Source organism: Pterocles gutturalis, unplaced genomic scaffold (assembly GCF_000699245.1).
Source record: "Pterocles gutturalis isolate BGI_N339 unplaced genomic scaffold, ASM69924v1 scaffold13019, whole genome shotgun sequence".
NCBI classification, from domain to species: domain Eukaryota; kingdom Metazoa; phylum Chordata; class Aves; order Pterocliformes; family Pteroclidae; genus Pterocles; species Pterocles gutturalis.
In genome coordinates this window covers 26,159-44,048 of record NW_010135919.1, presented here as the reverse complement: position 1 = coordinate 44,048, position 17,890 = coordinate 26,159, and the positions used below count along the sequence as shown (strand labels likewise).

Genomic DNA, 17,890 nt, shown 5'->3' with positions numbered 1-17,890 from the left:
TCTCGTGAGACCCCACCTGGAATACTGTGTTCAGATGTGGGGCCCCCAGCATAAAAAAGACCTTGAGAGTCCAGAGGAGAGCCACAAAATTAATCAGAGGGCTGGAGCACCTCCCCTATGAGGACAGGCTGAAAGAGTTGGGGTCGTTCAGCCTGGAGAAGAGAAGGCTCCCAGGAGACTTAATAGCAGCCTTCCAATACCTGAAGGGGGCCTACAGGAGAGATGGGGAGGCACTCTTTATCAGGGAGTGTAGTGATAGGACAAGGAGTAATGGATTTAAACTGAAAGAGGGTAGATTTAGACTAGACATTAGGAAGAAGTTTTTCACTGTGAGGGTGGTGAGGCAGTGGCCCAGGTTGCCCAGAGAAGCTGTGGATGCCCCATCCCTGGAGGTGTTCAAGGCCAGGCTGGATGAGGCTTTGAGCAACCTGGGCTAGTGGGAGGTGTCCCTGCACATGGTAGGGGGGTTGGAACTTGATGATCATTAAGGTCCTTTCCAACCCTAGCTATTCTGTGATTCTATGATAAGGACAAATGATATCTGAAGACTGAACCAGGGGACTGGAAAAAAATTCAGCTCTTCCTTTGAAGATGCTGCTCACTTCAGCTGCATGACCCATCACCGTATTGCTTGATGTTAACAGGGAGGAGAAAAAACAAGTTTAAACAGATGAAAATGCAGTAACATCACAAGAAAGTATCAAGAGGAAGAAAAGCAAAGAGGGAGAAGATACTGAAAGGTCAGTGATTATAGCAAAGCACATGAAAAGGGGAAGGCACACAGCATCAAGTACGGCCGACCAAATAGTTCAGGAGAGCTAGCTCAGGGTCACGTTAAGTCCACTGCATCTTCATCAAATACCTTAAGTGCAACCAACATACAGAGCCAAGTCTTTTAAACTTCATGCACCCCCTCCTTTTCCCACTACAAATACATACAAACACTGGTGGGAGGAGCAGCAGTTGTGACTTAGTAACTCCTGCTGAGATGGAGCAACCCGTGGAAAGTTTTATCTTTGCCTTCACGTAGTGCCAGGCAGAAAGCAACCCCACAACTAAATTACTTAGAAGTTAAACTGGCATGCATAGTCAGAAGTCTAATTCTGGAAATTAAATAAAACACCTGACTGTTTTTATTCTTATAGCAAAACACAATAATTCCTTACAATTGAACGATGCCATCTGAAAATGTTTAAGTAGAACAGTAAGCTTAAAAACTGTGCTTTCAGGTTTGTGGATCTAGTACGGGCAAACGTGTTAGAAAATACATCCCCTAAAGATATATTGTTTAAAGCCTGAATGCTTCACTCAATCTTTCATTTGATTATTGAACCCTGGATAATTTGTATCAGCAAGTGATAAAATGTCAATGAAATGGGATGGAAACTGTGAAGGAATGTTCAATAAATACTGCAGAACTCCTCCTGACACCAGGAACCAGGTCTTAAAGCACTGTGTTTTAGATTAACCCTTAGACCTTAATCTGGCCCTAGTACCCTCAGGAATTGTTCATGCAACTTTTAAGATAAACACACCACTCATTAGTGTTTATTGGAGTCATTACTTTTTGTAAAGGTATCCTCCACAAATAAATTATCATTTACTCAAGATACTGAAGTGGTCATATGCATTATCTTCTTTATTAAAAAAATAATGAGACCTTAATTCACAAATTGAACTACTGATTTCCTTTGCTATTTACACACCTATTGCTGGGACACTTGTTTAAAAGCTAATCTGTTTTTCAAAGGAAGCTGTATTATAATTAATTAGTACAAGCATAGTCTGACAGAATGAACTAGTGAACATGACAAATACTAAAACCCAAACTTTTATTAAAAGCATACAGGAGCACACGGAACTTATTAAATTAAGGTATCTGTGAAAGCCTTATTTTTATTTTGTATTCCCAGTCTTGCTTCCCTCTAACTCGATGATCTTAAGGGTCTTTTCCAGCCTAAATGATTCTATGACTCTACTTGAAGATCTGGCGGTTGAGAAAATGAGATCAATAACAAGACCTTGAAGAAAAAGTGTGTACCTAGGCGTGCACTTCTACCCGAAAAGGCTCCACATTCAGTCTGAGACTGCGGATGGGATCATTGTACCAATAATGTCTGTTCAAGCAACAAAGAAAAAATCTTAAAATTTCCATCATCTTGCTGATTTGCTGAGCTTACACCACAAAAAAAGGCTAGGTTGCAAAAATCAGTCTAGGCCCCCTAAAACCCACTTACACTCTCCAAAAAGTGTATTTCCTTGCTTTGCCTGACTAGCAGGTGGTACTCCTGCAAATGTCTACCTTGCATGTTTCCCTTAGCAACACTCATTTCACATATGATCTGAAATAGTATCACGCAATTTTGCAAGGGCAAACGCGCTTCGCTGGTATTTGAATTATCTCGCACCATCAGCCCCAGTCATGTGCCGTATGAGTCTCTCCAGGAACAACATGCAGAGAGCACACTGTTCCTTAAGGTAATTCTTTACTGAAAAGCATGTTAGTATCAAGATGTTTTCACGTTTGTCCAGATCTAACATCTTCCAATTTAATACAGGGAAAAATAAGTCTTGAAACTGAGACACAGAAAATTCTCACTGAACAAAGCAGCAAAGACTGGGTAGATAAAACATAGGAGGTAAAGAAAGGACAGCAGCAATTGTGTGAGTGTTGAAGGGAACAAAAATGGATAAATATCACTTCACAGGAATTGATTCAGTTGGTGCACGACAAATGAGGTGCTGCGCCGCAGTAGGCAAGTCTAACAGTCACACCTATTGAAAACAGCACTTCAAAACTTTGGGAAGTTTAAACGGATACAAACAGAGAAAGAGGAACTGAGAGCAAACAAGGGAAAGTCGAAGCTTGGAGCAAAGTAAGACAGCTGGCCAAGGAAGACAACCCATGTTATTCCACAGACAGGGAATAAGAAGAATCATTTTAAAAGTAGGAGAAAAATGAAGAGGAGGAGCTCACCACAATGTTACGATGGAAAAAGGGGAAAAAGCAAGCAGCTGAGAGTGTACCTGAAGGGATAGTTATACACTAGCACAAGTAACATACACAACTGGTAGTTCACCATGACCAGACGGATCAATGGGTGACATTTTCTGAAGTGTTCAGCACTTCTACTGAATACAAGGTAAGATTTTTAATTTGTTAAAGCCAGTGCTGATTTCTTTTGAATTTAGAACTGTGACACAGAATCACAGAATGGCCTGGGCTGAAAAGGACCTTGAAGACCATCTAGTTTCAAACCCCTGCTGTGGGCAGAGTTGCCAGCCACTAGAGCAGCCTGTCCAGGGCCCCATCCAGCCTGGCCTTGAACACCTCCAGGGATGGGGCATCCACAGCTTCTCTGGGAAACCTGTTCCAGTGCCTCACCACCCTCTGCATGAAAAATTTCTGCCTAATATCCAACCTAAATCTCCCCTCTCTTAGTTTAAAACCATTCCCCCTCATCCTGTCCCTATCAACCCCTGTGAACAGTCGCTCCCCTTCCTGTTTATAGGATCCCTTCAAGTACTGGAAGGCCGCAATGAGGTCTCCCCAGAGCCTTCTCTTCTCGAAGCTAAACAAGCCCAGTTCCCTCAACCTTTCCTCATAGGAGAGGTGCTCCAGCCCTCTGATCATCTTTGCTGCCCTCCTCTGGACCCAAGAGCTCCACATCCTTCCTGTGCTGGGGGCCCCAGGCCTGGACACAGTACTCCAAGAGCAAGACTGGAATGTTCAAATAAGTATGACTCTTCAGAATAATACTAAAATAAGACTGTCTTTAGAGTAACACTAAAATAACACTAATGCATTTCCTACTTCACTAGCTCCTATAATGGCATTAGGATGGCATTCAGTATAACCTGGTCGTTTTCCTTTATTCTTGTGTATATTCATATTGGATGATGCTGTTTTAATAGAAGTATAAAGGAAAGTGTAGGCTTCTATCTTAATTTGTTCATGGAAATGTTAAATTTAGTATCTAGAATAACCACCTGCAGTAAACAGATCCAAATTATTTAACAATACTGTCTATCATCCTTTTATTTTGAGGAGTAAATGACCCACTTGGGCAAACATAAGATTTTTCCATCTTTCATCTGTATCCTTCAAAATTAACGTATCATAAGTAGCTTCCAAACTATTACCTTAGATTCTCAGGTGCTGTAAGCTGGTGCCACACCACTGACTGCACAGAGCTACGTCAGTTGATGCCAGTGGAGAATGGGGCCCTGGGCTACCAGCTCTAGCACAAAACATATGGAAAATATATTGCAGCACAGTGCTACCTCGCAGCGCTCAATCCATGCTTCTAATTGCCACCTGTCTTGAAAAGCCTTGTAAGTCTCTGCTTGGGCTCCTCGTTGCACAGGGAGTGCAAGGTGACAGCAAAGGGAGCCAGCTGCGGCTCAGTGATCCCGGCATTGATCCCCACTGGACGTCAGGGAACAGCAGGTCTGCTGCTGCCTGGCAGGACATGCAGTCAGTTCAGCAGGCGGGAGAATCTAGTTCTCTGGTCTGACACTTGCCACCAAGTTATGCTTTCTGCCATCATCAGAAAAGCCACGGTTTTGATTGAGGAGCACTCCATCTTTCATTACTTTGTGCAGCATAAGGCAACAGAGAATTGGACAAAACAGCATGTGTAAAAGCCTGAATTTATTAAAATCAGTGGCAAGACTGAGGAGAGGAAATACAATTTCACCTTCTACTTTCTTTAAATATAGCAGATTTCTTTATCAGTTGTTGATGCTTTAAATAACCATCTGCATGTGCTTTATAGTGCAATTTTTTTTTTTATTTTTGGGAATGAAACACGCTTTTGTCAAACTGACCTCTTTAAATTATGATTTATATCTTCTCTTCTTCAGTGTTCTCTTACACTACTTAAAAATTAATGGGCAGATTTATTCCCTATTACCAAGATAGCAGTTTCCTTTCTAACCTTCCTGAAGAAAATGCAGGAGGTCTCATTCCTAGTCACCTAGCTGAACTGCCCAGCACAGGCTGTATGGCAACATGCTAAAGACACTGCGATGGCTTTATTTTTCTTGGAGTTTTGCATTATAGCTGAAATAGACACTAAAGCACCACTGCTACAAAGCTGATCTGTCGATATAGATCAGTAAGGCATTTTTTTTGGTCTTCATTTTTACACAGGTGAGATGTACTACATAGCAAGCAAACCAATTCACCGGTGACCCACAAGCAGAGCTGGGGTCACCGTTGGGCAAAGGTTGATTTTCTCATTCATTTACATTAGCAGACATCAAAGCCATAGCTCATTACAAACTCTTTGAAACTGCCTGAAGCTTTACAGTATAATTTATATAAAAAGAGAGCAACTGAAGTTGGCTTGCACATAAACAGATCCAAATAGGATAATGTAGAATTTAATACATACTCAAGTGCATTCAGAAATATTGGTCTCTTCATGGTTAATTGCAGGATAAAATATCTTCCCCCAAATCATGTAAACACTAGTACAGAGGTCAGTGCAGTCTCTGACAGGAAAGACTCAGTGGTAGCATGTTCAAAACCACAGTTTTGTTCTGAAAAAAATGACACTACAGTGTCAACCCCAGAGAATTTTAGTAGTCTGCTATAACATTTAACCCAACAGGGATTAATTTGGGGACTAAGTAGTCAGCTGACCATACCAGCAATTTGATAGCTGTAGTAAATTAGATTGTTTTAATAAATATAGTAATGCACAAACCATAAAATTCAACCTTTAGAAAAAAAAAAAAAGTCTAGCTTAAAGAATAGTCCCATGCAGTACCAAAAGGAGGAAAAAAGAAAAACTCCTTCATCCAGCAAGCAGCAATGAGACCCCTGCATTCATCCTGAGCCCATGGTACTGTATCATTTTGTTCTTCATTTCTCAAAGCACACTGTCCTTATGCAGATCTTGCTGAGAGACTTAAGGAGATGCGCTAGATGTAAGAGTAGTTAATGAAACTAATTATCTAAGAGTGAGGCCATTTGCAGCTACTTCTTCCTGCAGTCTGCCTTACAGTTTCCTGCATTTCCCTGAAACACTGACATTGCTCCCTAAAGGAAGGGAAGCTCCAAAAACCAATGCAAACAAAAAGACTCCATGTTCTAAACCTGATTGCTTTTAGAATCTGGAATTATGTTATGCATTGATGACAGTTCCTCAGTCTTACAACTGTAGATGACTGTGAATTAAGAATAAAACTCCCATTAAACACTGGATTGATCCCATCAAGATCTGCACCATTTGTTGCAAGCTTTGTGGGTATCAAAATAAAATCAAAGGTCTGTATCATAAAGTAGAAATTCTTATTAATAAATACAAGTATTGATCAGCTTTCATCCTACAGCTAACCTATATACCGAATAAACTTTTTGACTCAACTACCAAAACAAATCTGGACCTGTTACACCTTCAGAGAGAAGTGATTATTCTCTGCTATGGGGATAGTTTTCACTCTGTTAGCAGAGGCTAACAGATATTTAACATGTCTTTCAAACTGACTTGGATTAAAAGATTCCATAAGCTTTCTCACCAGGGAAAATAACCTCAATAATCTCAATATTTTGTTCATTAAATTATTTTCCTTTCTTTTTTTTCCTACAATAGCATGGTAAACATTTAAATGAGTTACTCTGAAACATCACAGCACTGCTCATCTCGGTGAACTGTGACACGCCTTCTAAAGTCAAGACACCAAAAGATAGAAATGTTACCTTTTCATAGAGTTCACATTCTTGAACACTTTTTTTTCCCCGCACTAACATCCATCTGCAGCTAATTAGAAGTGATGGTATCAGCTGGAGAACATACCTATGTCATGGGGTGAAAGGCGGAAAATGATCCATAAACAATCTCAAAACCTACACCCAAAATTTCCTGGAATGCAGTAAAGACATTATACTCTCCAATGGATTAAGGTTTTTTTGGTTTTTTTTTTTTGTTTTTTTTTTTTTTAAATGTCTTGTTTTCTGGATAAGGATCCAGAAGACTGTATCAGGTTTCAAAAGTTATTTAAAACACATCTTTAAAAATAGAATTCTATTACTCTTATTTGTAGATATGGCTGAAAAATTATGGTTCTTTTAACAGGGGAAATAATTGAATAAAGTACTAGAATGGATTAGAGAGCTATTCGTGGACATTCTTTAATAATATGCTCATAAATATTATATTGACAGACTCAGTGGAAAACTTATTTTTCTTATAGCTGTAAGAAATGTAAATGCAAAGTCCTCTTCTTAGTAACACCAGCAAAAATCAGTCACTACTCCATCAAAGTCAATGGAATACAGAGGTATGCATGAAGTGGTACCAGAATCTGCGTAATAGTCTTTAAGTGATCATTACAAATAAATACATGGCTGTTAAGGTATGATGCTATGAGCAGTTAAAATTGATATCGTTTCGGTTGGCCAGAAAAGAAAACAACAGAGCAACTTAGAAATACTTCACATATGGCAAAATTTTATTTTCTTAGTTTTGATTGTGAATGGAACAAGATTTTTAAACACATGCTTAAAATTAAGCAGAACTGATAAAGTCAATGCCAAATGCCAAGATTTCACTCAACAGATCTATTTGCATAATTATGGGCATGATTATGGGACCTCTATGAATAATTAACTGAATGTGGCTCAAAGGAAAGAAGTAAGCGGAGTACTGCAGCATCCCTAGGGCTGCTTACTTTTCACACATTTAGATTCAAAACATTCCAGTGGGTTCGTAACATGAAATGATCATTTGTTTCCTTAAAATAGATACCTAGCACTAAAACCATACAGTAAAATGCAGATCTTACCAGGTAAAGAGAAAAACCTCAGCATTTAAATGCCTCATAATAACTTTTAGATACACACACACTTCCTTCCTTAAGTTGCCTTTTCCAAAGACAAGGAAGGAATAAGGTTTCTGGGCAGCAGCAACTGCTGTACCAGGAGGGGCAGCAGGACTGCACTGCACTGAGCTGATGGTTCCTGTCCTGTCCTGTGAAAACAAACAGTTCCTCTGCGCACACCCCAAAGTGGGATACCTCGCTGTTGATGGATAACATGTGAAGAGCTCATGTGATTAATCAGTGCCAAGGCCAGCTTCATAAACAGGAAATTGTCCTCTCTATACGTTAAAAGAAATGACACTTTGATATGAAACTGGTTCAATTGTACCTTAATGGCATGCTTACAACTTGGTTCTTTCTAATGTATCTATAGTGTGATACCATTGGACCGGGAGACACCTTGCCATATAATTGTGCATTAAAATTAAACAGTGCTATGTGTTCTGGGATGTGAACATGAATACAGAGTTCTTCATGTCCATAATACTCAAACAGAACTGGCTAAACCTGTAAAGCAACTATATTAAAGATAATCCATCTTTCAATGACTCTCAGATATTTTCATTTATATGCCTAGGAAGCAGAAAATGTTGTTGAAACAGAAATTAATGTGAATTAAATGTGTGTAATGTAAATTAAATGTGTGTATACATAAGCTTGAAGTACGTATGTAAGATGCCATTTCCGCTGTCTTTCTTCTGCTCTTCTCCCTTCACTCGTATAATGCAAGACATAAATGCCTTTTAAACAAAGTTATCACAGTGTGAGCGAATGTGGCCAGGTACCTCCCATTACTCCTGCTGTTTGACATGTAACTGTACAGCGCCGAAGCCCAGATAAGGATTTGCTGGTCAAAGACCTTCTAATTTTGAGGTGTTTTTGTACTGACTGTATAGATTGCCAGCTGCTCCGATTCACCTGATTCAGTAGTGTAGGTATTCTCCAACATCAGCAACCACTAAACACATCCATACTAATTAAAATAAATGAGAGCCTCAAGGTAGCTAAAATTACCAAATGCATACTGACTCCCTGTGCCGTCACAGTTACACACAACACCAAGGACAAAGGCTGTTAGCTAAGGATGCATCCCTATTTTTAGGAGCCCAGTTCTGGGAACACCGAACCGTCACGGTCTCCTCCTCTCCTGTCTGCAGCAGCGCAGACCACAGTCCCACTCCCTGCCATCACCACCCAGCCACGGTGCTACAACACCTCTAAGGCCACCACAGCATTTAAACAAAAGAAGTGTTATTGGAAGAGTATTCTTAGCTACCATTAAATCTGCTTAGCAAGTGGAAACCAGTGAGAGAGCCAACTCCATCTGATCAGCCAGCTCTTCTCGGACCACAAGCAGGTGTCCTGGGAACCACCAGTGGCCCACAGACCACAGTTTGGGAATCACTATCCTAAGTAACTCACAACCCTCTTATTACAGCACACCACGCTCCTTGTCTTGCTGAGGCTACTATTTTAGGTTTTTTCCTGCCAGCCCAGCATATCATGGATGATAGACACGGCTCATATCTGCTCATCATGTCCATGCTTACGTGTGTCATTCGGTGGACAACTATCTAGCAATCAATGAGATTATTAACTTGCTGAGGCATAAATTCAGTTTTACCCAAATGATTTTCAGTCATTTTTCCTGTAGATGTATACCATTGTAGCTAGAGGCAGAATCTCACTTATAGTCACTTCTGCAGTTTCATTAGAAGTCGGAGGGATGGAAAAGCAAAAAGGATGAATTTTAACAGCTAAGAAGCAATGTATCAAATAAATTAAAGGTGCACATGGCTTCCAAATTTTCCTTTAAAAGTAGAATTATTTTTTTAAAATACAAATCTTCATTTCACTTCGAAACTTCATACTGATGGCACATTAACATTTTGGGGTCACACAATCAGTGTCTTCACAGATAATTTATTAACCCTCCACCACTTCTGTGCTTTTCCCCATATTGCTTCTAAAGGATATAATTCAGTTTCAAAGTGGTCTGAAGTCTGTACTCTCCCTGCATAAAGAAAAAGAAATTGAAACACTCTTTTGATGGACTATAAATCAATCCTTACCTTCCTCTTTTTATCACGGAAAATGAACTAAGGATAGTTTAAGAGAGTGTAAGGACACACTCTTATCTTCTACAGTCCATGGAACATTAAAGATCAAACTAGAATTTTATCTGGTAATTGGCTATTAAGAATATCACTCAAACTTCCCTGTCATTCAGAAGATACCTAATACTGATTCAGAAATGAAACAACAGAAAATCCAGTAGACAATCTGTTCCAAAGGATAAACAAGCCTTGCTTCCTGGAAATTCACTAATTTAGTACAACTATTTGTAAATTGTTGTACTCTCCTCAAGTACTCAATCTCTAAATTGGACATTTCATTAGAAAATGTACTTTTCTAATCTACTCTTCTCAACATAAACACATTCTAGATCTTCTTCTCTATAACTTGTCTTTAAAGACTGCAATCAACAAACTCTCTTATTCTCTTAAGAGCATTTATTTGACTGGCAAATCAAATTTACCTAAAAATATTCTTTTCCTCAGTAACTTCGCTTCTCACACAACTGTTTTGCAGAAATATAATGGAGACATTTAACAACCATGTCATGCTGTTTTTAATAGGCACAAGTTCTGCTAATGAAACTGGAGGAGTACAAATAGTTGTATGTACAAGTTATAGTATTGTACCTTCTATCATTTCCATACCACTAGGAGGCTTACAATGTCCAGCATGGCTCACAACCCAAACGGGGTACTGCTGATTTAGTCCACAATACAAGGCCTGTATAAAGGTCCTGTAATAACCTGCCAGTCCAGGGTTACCTGCCAAAAAACAAAATATACAAGCACAGTCAATATTAACCTTCCGACTGCAAGCAAACTGCTTCAAAGCAAACAAAACAGGATTATACAGCAATCTGGTAATTTATTTTCTCCAGTACATTTCCAGTTTTTATTTTCCCAATTTCAGGAGCTATGCTATTGAACTGGTTTAATTCCATTGATCAGTGGCACCCATGAGAAGCATTTTACAGAATTACTTTGAAATTGCAGAACCTAAAGCTGAAGCCCAACACAAGAGAAAAACTCCTTTTCATCGGGGCCAACCAGCTTGCTTATCTAATCCATCAAGTTACAGATACATGAAAACTGGGCAAGGAAATCCCCAAATACTATGAAAATATCATAAAGACTACAGCATGTATCACTTGATCTGGATGTCTGCCCTCCAGAATATCTCAGTGTTACCACTTCAAAATAGGTCTGTGGTATCCTGACAATAGGAAGGTCTGTACTGAGGATGATTTTATTTTAAACTCATTGGACTCCATCAAATTTTTCTGCTTGTAACTTCATATTCTCTCTGTCCTCTTCTGTGCCTCTTGAGAGGCTTTTTCCTTTCAACCCTCATGCTCTAGAACCATGGGAGAATTTGTCCTCCCTCCTGCATGCCATCAGCTTTAGAGAGTTTCTCAGTAGAGGCTGCTACCTGCAGGAATTTGGGTTGCCCTGAGAGAGTTGCACCTTGCTCCAAATCCATTGTTTAACACTGACAATATCAACCATTGCTGAAGTGGAAACTGAAATACTGTCCCAAAGATAAAAATATATATCTGGTAGGGATTTCAGGATTTCCAAACAAAACTCTAACCTCCATTATTCTTTTTTTTATTTGTCTTCTGGATATCAGTAGTGATAGTGTCAAGGGACTTAAGTTGGAGAGTAAATCCATACGAAGGTGAAGCAGATTTTGTTTCCCGATTCCCACCGGATGCATAAAAATCCCACACAGACATAAAACCATATAATTTCTCTCTATTTATTTATTCATTTCCCAGGGTGGTTCCACTGATTTCTTATTATCATTTAGACAGCAGGAAAGCCCACCATCTCGGTTAGGATGGCTCAGTTACATGTCCTGCACGCACATACGAGGCAATTCTCAGTTTGGATATCATCAACAGCAAAAGGCGGCAAGAGCAGTATTGTGTAAAAAGGCTGTTTAAGACAAAGACATCCTAAAATAACACAAATACATTACTGAAAGGGTATGAGAGAAAAAAAAAAAACCCTACTAAAGTTGTGTAAACTCCTTTATAGCAGTCTGATTGCAATAACAGAGGCTGAGCCTTCTAAATATCGACAGTGACAGAGAAGAAGAATCAGAGCTGTAATCAAAGTAGTATTTGTAGAAATGGTGTGTGGAGAAAAAAACTCAGTTTATTGCATTTCTTCCCTTTCTAGAGTGGACATTTTCATTTTGTCATCTTTTATTTCAACCCTTTTGCTCTCCAGGTAACAGACAGTAAGTTCAATGCTCTCCCAAGAGGCACTTCTCTGGTCCAGGGCTTCCAGAAAACAGATGACACCCCACAGAGCATCAGTGCAGTGGCACCTACACCCACCTCCAGCACAGACATGAGCGCAGGAGCTGATGCCACTGGTCACACCAGTGATGACACCCAGGCAGAGTACAGAAGCCTTCCACTCTAGGTATTATATCACACATACTTCATCCCTCTCTTACATGTAAAAAGTGTCTCTGAAGATTTTTAAACCTTAATAAAATTATTGATCTTAAAACAATATTTTTTTTTAGTGGAGTACATGGATTTGGAAAAAAACAAAACCAAAACCCAGAAACCACAGTATCAGTCATTACATGTTTCTAAGTATCTCTTCATAAGCTTGACATTAAAGGAGAATTAAAAAAAAAAGAAGTTGTTGTTGTGTATATAAACTCCAGAATGCATGATCAAATTTTTGCAAACTGATTTCCAGAAAAACAGAGGTCATGGATCCATACAACTGCACCACACTTTCATACATCGAAAATATATAGTATAGAGGGCCCTAGAGACAATAACATCAAATCTAGACATCATCTGTCAAGCTCCCTGGATTGATTTTACATAAAGGAAATCTGTCTTTCAGCAAGGCTGAAGAGGAAAGTAGCAGCAATCCAAAATAAAGTGTGTCTTCTGTAGTACAAATGATTGGATATTTTGGCACTATGCTTAGTTCTGGAATATAATGCAATCAGGCGTTTTGATATCAAGAAATCACAAAACCAATCTCAAAACCAGCCTTTTTTCTTTACATTTTTCTCTCCTTCAATAAAGCAAAACAAGGCAAGGGGAAGAAATGGCAACAGATGCCTTAGACATTCTGGTGCTCTTTCCCCATCATCAGCCAGGTGAACCTAACATGTAAATATTCTCAGGATTCAGCCACCAGCTGAAGAGCAGTGAAGTCAGAACACATGAACAGTGAGGCTTTGCATCAAATACTACACAAAGCTCAAGGCACTCTAAGACTTATTTTGAGGGAAAGGGGATTCTAATCCCGTGATAAATGTGATGTGTATTTTAGGCAGGTAAAAGAGAAATTCCATAAAAGCAAAAGAGCCTCCCTCTCCCCATTCTTCATAAGCATCTGCTCATGGTAAAAGATGTTCTGAGGGGCCACCTGTTAGAACTGCTACTGAAACTTTAAAATGCCTTGCAGGGGTATGAATGAGAACTGTTGGCACAAATGGAAAGGAGTATCAACAAAGATCTTTAACAACAAAGATTTCCATAGAGAAATCAACATATGTAAAGAAGCTATAGATTTATTCTTTACTGAACTTTCAATTTCAATGGAGTTATTCCAGATTTGCACCTAAGGAAATGCAGATTAACAGTCCCTGCTCTTGAAAGCTTGTACCTACAATACTTATATGTGGAGAATGCTTATCTCGTAATATAGCTTAAACTCCCATCTCTGCAAAGTTCGTCATTTTACATGTTTTTACTTTACCTGCTATCTTTCAAAATACTTTAAGGGGAGAAAACGAAAAACCTGAACAGATAAAAGGTTGTTTTCACACAGTAACAGCTAATGGAAGTAACCAGGGCTGTCTATGATAGACAGTATTTTGTGCTCATCTGCTGTGGTTGAAATGTTGTTCAATTAAACTACCTTATTTTACAGATAAAGAACTACCAGGTTGATCACAAAGGCACTCAGGCAAGTGCTCATTTGTGCATTTTAAGGATTTCCCAGTACATCAAACCAAAACTGCCTATGTTCTTACACTCAGCAACCAAGTGCCAAAAAATGGAAACCATAAGTAAATCCAGTGTTAACCTCCACGGTTTGAAGGTTACTCCAGTTATTTGAATAGCACATCAATCCTCAGACACCTCAGGGCACCTGAATCATTCACGCATGCCAGCAAATCTCAGGCTGCAGTCATCTGAACCAAGAAGCACATCTTAAGCAGTTACTCTCAACTGTGCTTAATTTTCAACAGTGTTTATGTTGTTTCAGAAGTCTTTTAAATAGCTGTAAATGGTGACCATAACAGAAAAAGGCACAAAACTACAATATACTGCATACTAATTTGCAAAAGATTTCTAAGCATTTCATGGGAAGAGTATGTCAAATGGACAATTTGCACGACAGAATTATAACACAGTGGGTCCACTTTATTTGGTGTACTCATAAGTTCTAATAAGCAAAGGACTCCTGCCACCTTCTCTGTTCTTCATAATACACGTAATACATGACACTTCATCCAGCTATTCCATGTTAAGCTCAAAGTCTTTCAATTTCTAACTTGAAGATGGGAATTCACTTCTTTTCCGATCTGTTCCACCCATAGCTAAAGCAAAATGGTACAGAACAACCAAATGTGCAGAGGTGTAACTGTGAGCTCTGTTAGGAGGTAAATAGTCTCCACTTCTATATACTGCAGATACAGGCTTTCAAGACCTGAAACTACTACTCTTTAATCATCCACATAGGTAAAACCACGAAAATTACTTATAAATGTGTATTTGCCTTCCTTTAACTTTCAAACACTTTATTGTTAATGTTTTTTCCATCAAATCAACATTTTAAATACCAAACACTTCCTTCTTAAGAAGTCAGCTAGCACTGGAGAGACAACAATTTGTACAAACTAGCTACTGGCCCCAGGTTATATCACTGCTATAGAGTAACTTTTATCCTGATTTCCCATGATTTCCTATACGTGTCATGAAGTCAAACTTGGCCTGTCTTAAAGTGAAATACATGCTAATATTTGAGATGCTGCACTTGCAAAAAATAATTTATTCAGAATCGGGAAGTTTAAACTTGCATACAGTATGCCACCAGTGCAAAACAACAAACATACAATGTTTATTTAAATAGTCACAGACCACAGCTACTGCCCACAAGCAGTGACAGCTTTTCTGGCTTACAAATTGCCAAGCACTTTGAATTCTTCTGCAACAGAAAATATTAATGTAAAAGGTAAATGATAATTAAGAGAACATTAGCATGAGATAACTCTGTGCAAAAATACTTTGCAGACCTACCGAGGAATGTACAAAGTAAACCACAACAGCAAAATGTTTCAGGTTAGAAACAAAGACACACACCAAAACATAGAGGAAAAGCCTTCTATCCAGAAAGCAGTAGGCTGAAAATATATACAGCTTACTCAAATGAAATGGAGACTAAAAGACAAAATGAAAATAATTTTGAGCAGTTCTGAAAGGGATATCTAAATTGAAAAGGATTTATTTAAGCAGCCTATAGTAAATGCCAAGAGTGGTGGGGAGTAAAGAAGAAATTTACGTGTAGTTAAATCATCCCAAACAGCGAGGAGGTGTCTTGTACCTTGTTTTGAAACAAGCTTTTTGGTTCTGTGCACTGTCCTGTGAGATCTTCCCCAGTGCTTTCTGTTGTGTCTCCAGAAGCCTGACCATCTGCAGGAGCAGTAGCTGGCATTCAGCTGTGGTCCTTCATGCACTTCTCTAGCAGTTGTCTTCTGTCTGCTCTGGAACCTCAGCAGGACCATAGAGAATAAAGGCAGCTACATGAATAGAAGAAGGGAAATACAGAGCCTACACTGGGTTTACAGAGAACTTTGAGGAACTGGAAAATATGCCAGCAATTACCATGAGTTTAATTTTAGAAATAGTCCACGGTTTCAGAATTAAGTATGTATGCAGCAATATTTACATGGTAATCTCCTGCAAGTAAACCAAATGCAGACTTTTTTTTTTTTTTTTAAATGAGCAGCCATAAATCAAATTTGAAATCCAGGGGTGCACAGCAGGACCACACAAAAATCATTTTTGTGGCAATGATTCTCACTGCCTCTTCACAGAGCTGCCAGAGCTCCCAGCTCCAGCTCGAAGAGCCTCAGTGACAAGTTCCTTGCTCAAGGAAACTTAATCTGCCTTTGGCGTCTGACCAGCCACCATGGAAGAAGATGCAACTCCCCTATGTTAATGAACGGAAAGCAGCCCACGCAGATGTCAGAAGGATTTAAATGGAGCGTGTAAAAAACATAATGAAGTTCTCACACTTGGGAGAAAAATGCAGAAACTGACACCACAGCTGATGATCAGACCTTAAAAGGAAACACAGAGGTTTCTCTGACATGCAGAGTCAAGGGATTGTGAATAAAACATGTCAAATAACATTTGAATCATCATCATCATAAACTCATGTCAATTAAGCTTTCACCTGCTTGCAAATCTAGGGGACTGGTAATCTTTGTCCTGTATTCCATTTACAGCCCATACACCAGGGGAGCAGCATGAGCCGAAGAGCAAACAATTACAAGGACGTTATGCAGAAACACATGTGAAAACTCTTTTTGATCCTCTCTAACTCTGGAACCATGAATTTGGCTGGAAAGCACCTTAATATATTTCCTTGGGTTGTGAAAATAGGGAATCTCAGAAGGATTCAGCCAGGTGCCTGCAACACAGCTTATCAGAGAGGTTTTTCAAGAACATTTTTTCCCTATATATATACAACCCCCGCCCCTCCCTTTTACTTTAAGACAGCTGTAAAACTTACATATAGGATTTTAAAATACACATTTGTCATCTGCGTTTTGGAGAGCAAATAAGTTTGTCTGATGTTCTCTAACACTTTACCATCTTTAAGGCAAATGTGGGTTCATTTACCTCTAAAGAAATCCCACAGACACTCCGATAAACCTGAATTAACCTCACATGGCTGGTTTTACCCACATGACAATTGTGTCTGAAGCCTGTGAATAGAAATTCCCAGATAGAAATTGTGACAGTATATGCCTGTCTCATATGAATGATATGCCTTTTCTCATATGAATGATTAACAGCATCTATCCAGGCAGATACAAAGTCTGAAATCCTGGTTTTGCCCACTGCAAACCTGCTGGACTTTGCGATTAAGTGATATTGCAAGGGTTATAAAGTCCACAGATGTATGTCAAGAGTTACCTCTAATGTGTCATCCAGGTAAAACAGGTACATAAATACAAAAAAGCCCTGGTTTCATTATTTGGGGGTTTTTTATATGTTTTAATATGTTAATTAATGGTTCTAAGATTGAGATATAAAACTGAAACAATTGAGTTAATGTACGTCAAGAGTTACCTCTAATGTGTCATCCAGGTAAGACAGGTACATAAATACAAAAAAGCCCTGGTTTCATTATTTGGGGGTTTTTTATATGTTTTAATATGTTAATTAATGGTTCTTGGAAGGGAAGTAAGATTGAGATATAAAACTGAAACAACTGAGTTAATAACAGAATAGTGAATTTTTCACATTTTTTAAAGGTAGAAATCAGGATTTTCTACTGCTTACAATTCAATAATTTTTGTTCCATTTTCTCCGTAGCAAATTAAAAATTAACACATTTAATTAGGTCTCCTAGTGCACACATACACAGTCTCTTAAGCATCTGCTTATGCAGATGAAGGCAGATTTAACTACTTTTAACATCCCAGATGTGGCTGGTCTGTCCGATCCAACCCGTACCACAACCGATGCTGACAGAGAGGCTGCAGTGAGCTCTGCGCTCAGTTGAGAATTCCCAATGGGAATTTTTCAGCCAGCTTCAGGGTCTGAAGCAGAATTGGACCAGCAGAAAACAAACCTACTTCTGAAAGAAAGGGGGAGAACAAAGGAAGTGGGCAAAGAGGAACATGAGACGATGTCAAACGGGTTCAGAAGAGAGCCTATGAAACATCTGAATAACAACATAACCCTGATGAGACAACATCA

The 17,890-nt window shown here is 39.0% G+C and overlaps 1 protein-coding gene across 3 annotated transcripts in view; it reads right to left on the bottom strand.

Moving 5' to 3' along the window:
• Nucleotides 1-17,890, bottom strand: part of LOC104468083 (chromosome unknown open reading frame, human C2orf43) — a 107,746-nt gene that overhangs the window by 69,993 nt on the left and 19,863 nt on the right. For 2 of the 3 annotated variants that reach the window (XM_010082094.1, XM_010082095.1), the window contains one exon: nucleotides 10,536-10,670. The exons of the other annotated variant lie outside the window; for it this stretch is intronic. In XM_010082094.1, the coding sequence (XP_010080396.1) occupies nucleotides 10,536-10,670 (135 nt within the window). The remainder of the gene's footprint in view (nucleotides 1-10,535; nucleotides 10,671-17,890) is intronic. 3 annotated transcript variants of the gene reach the window in all.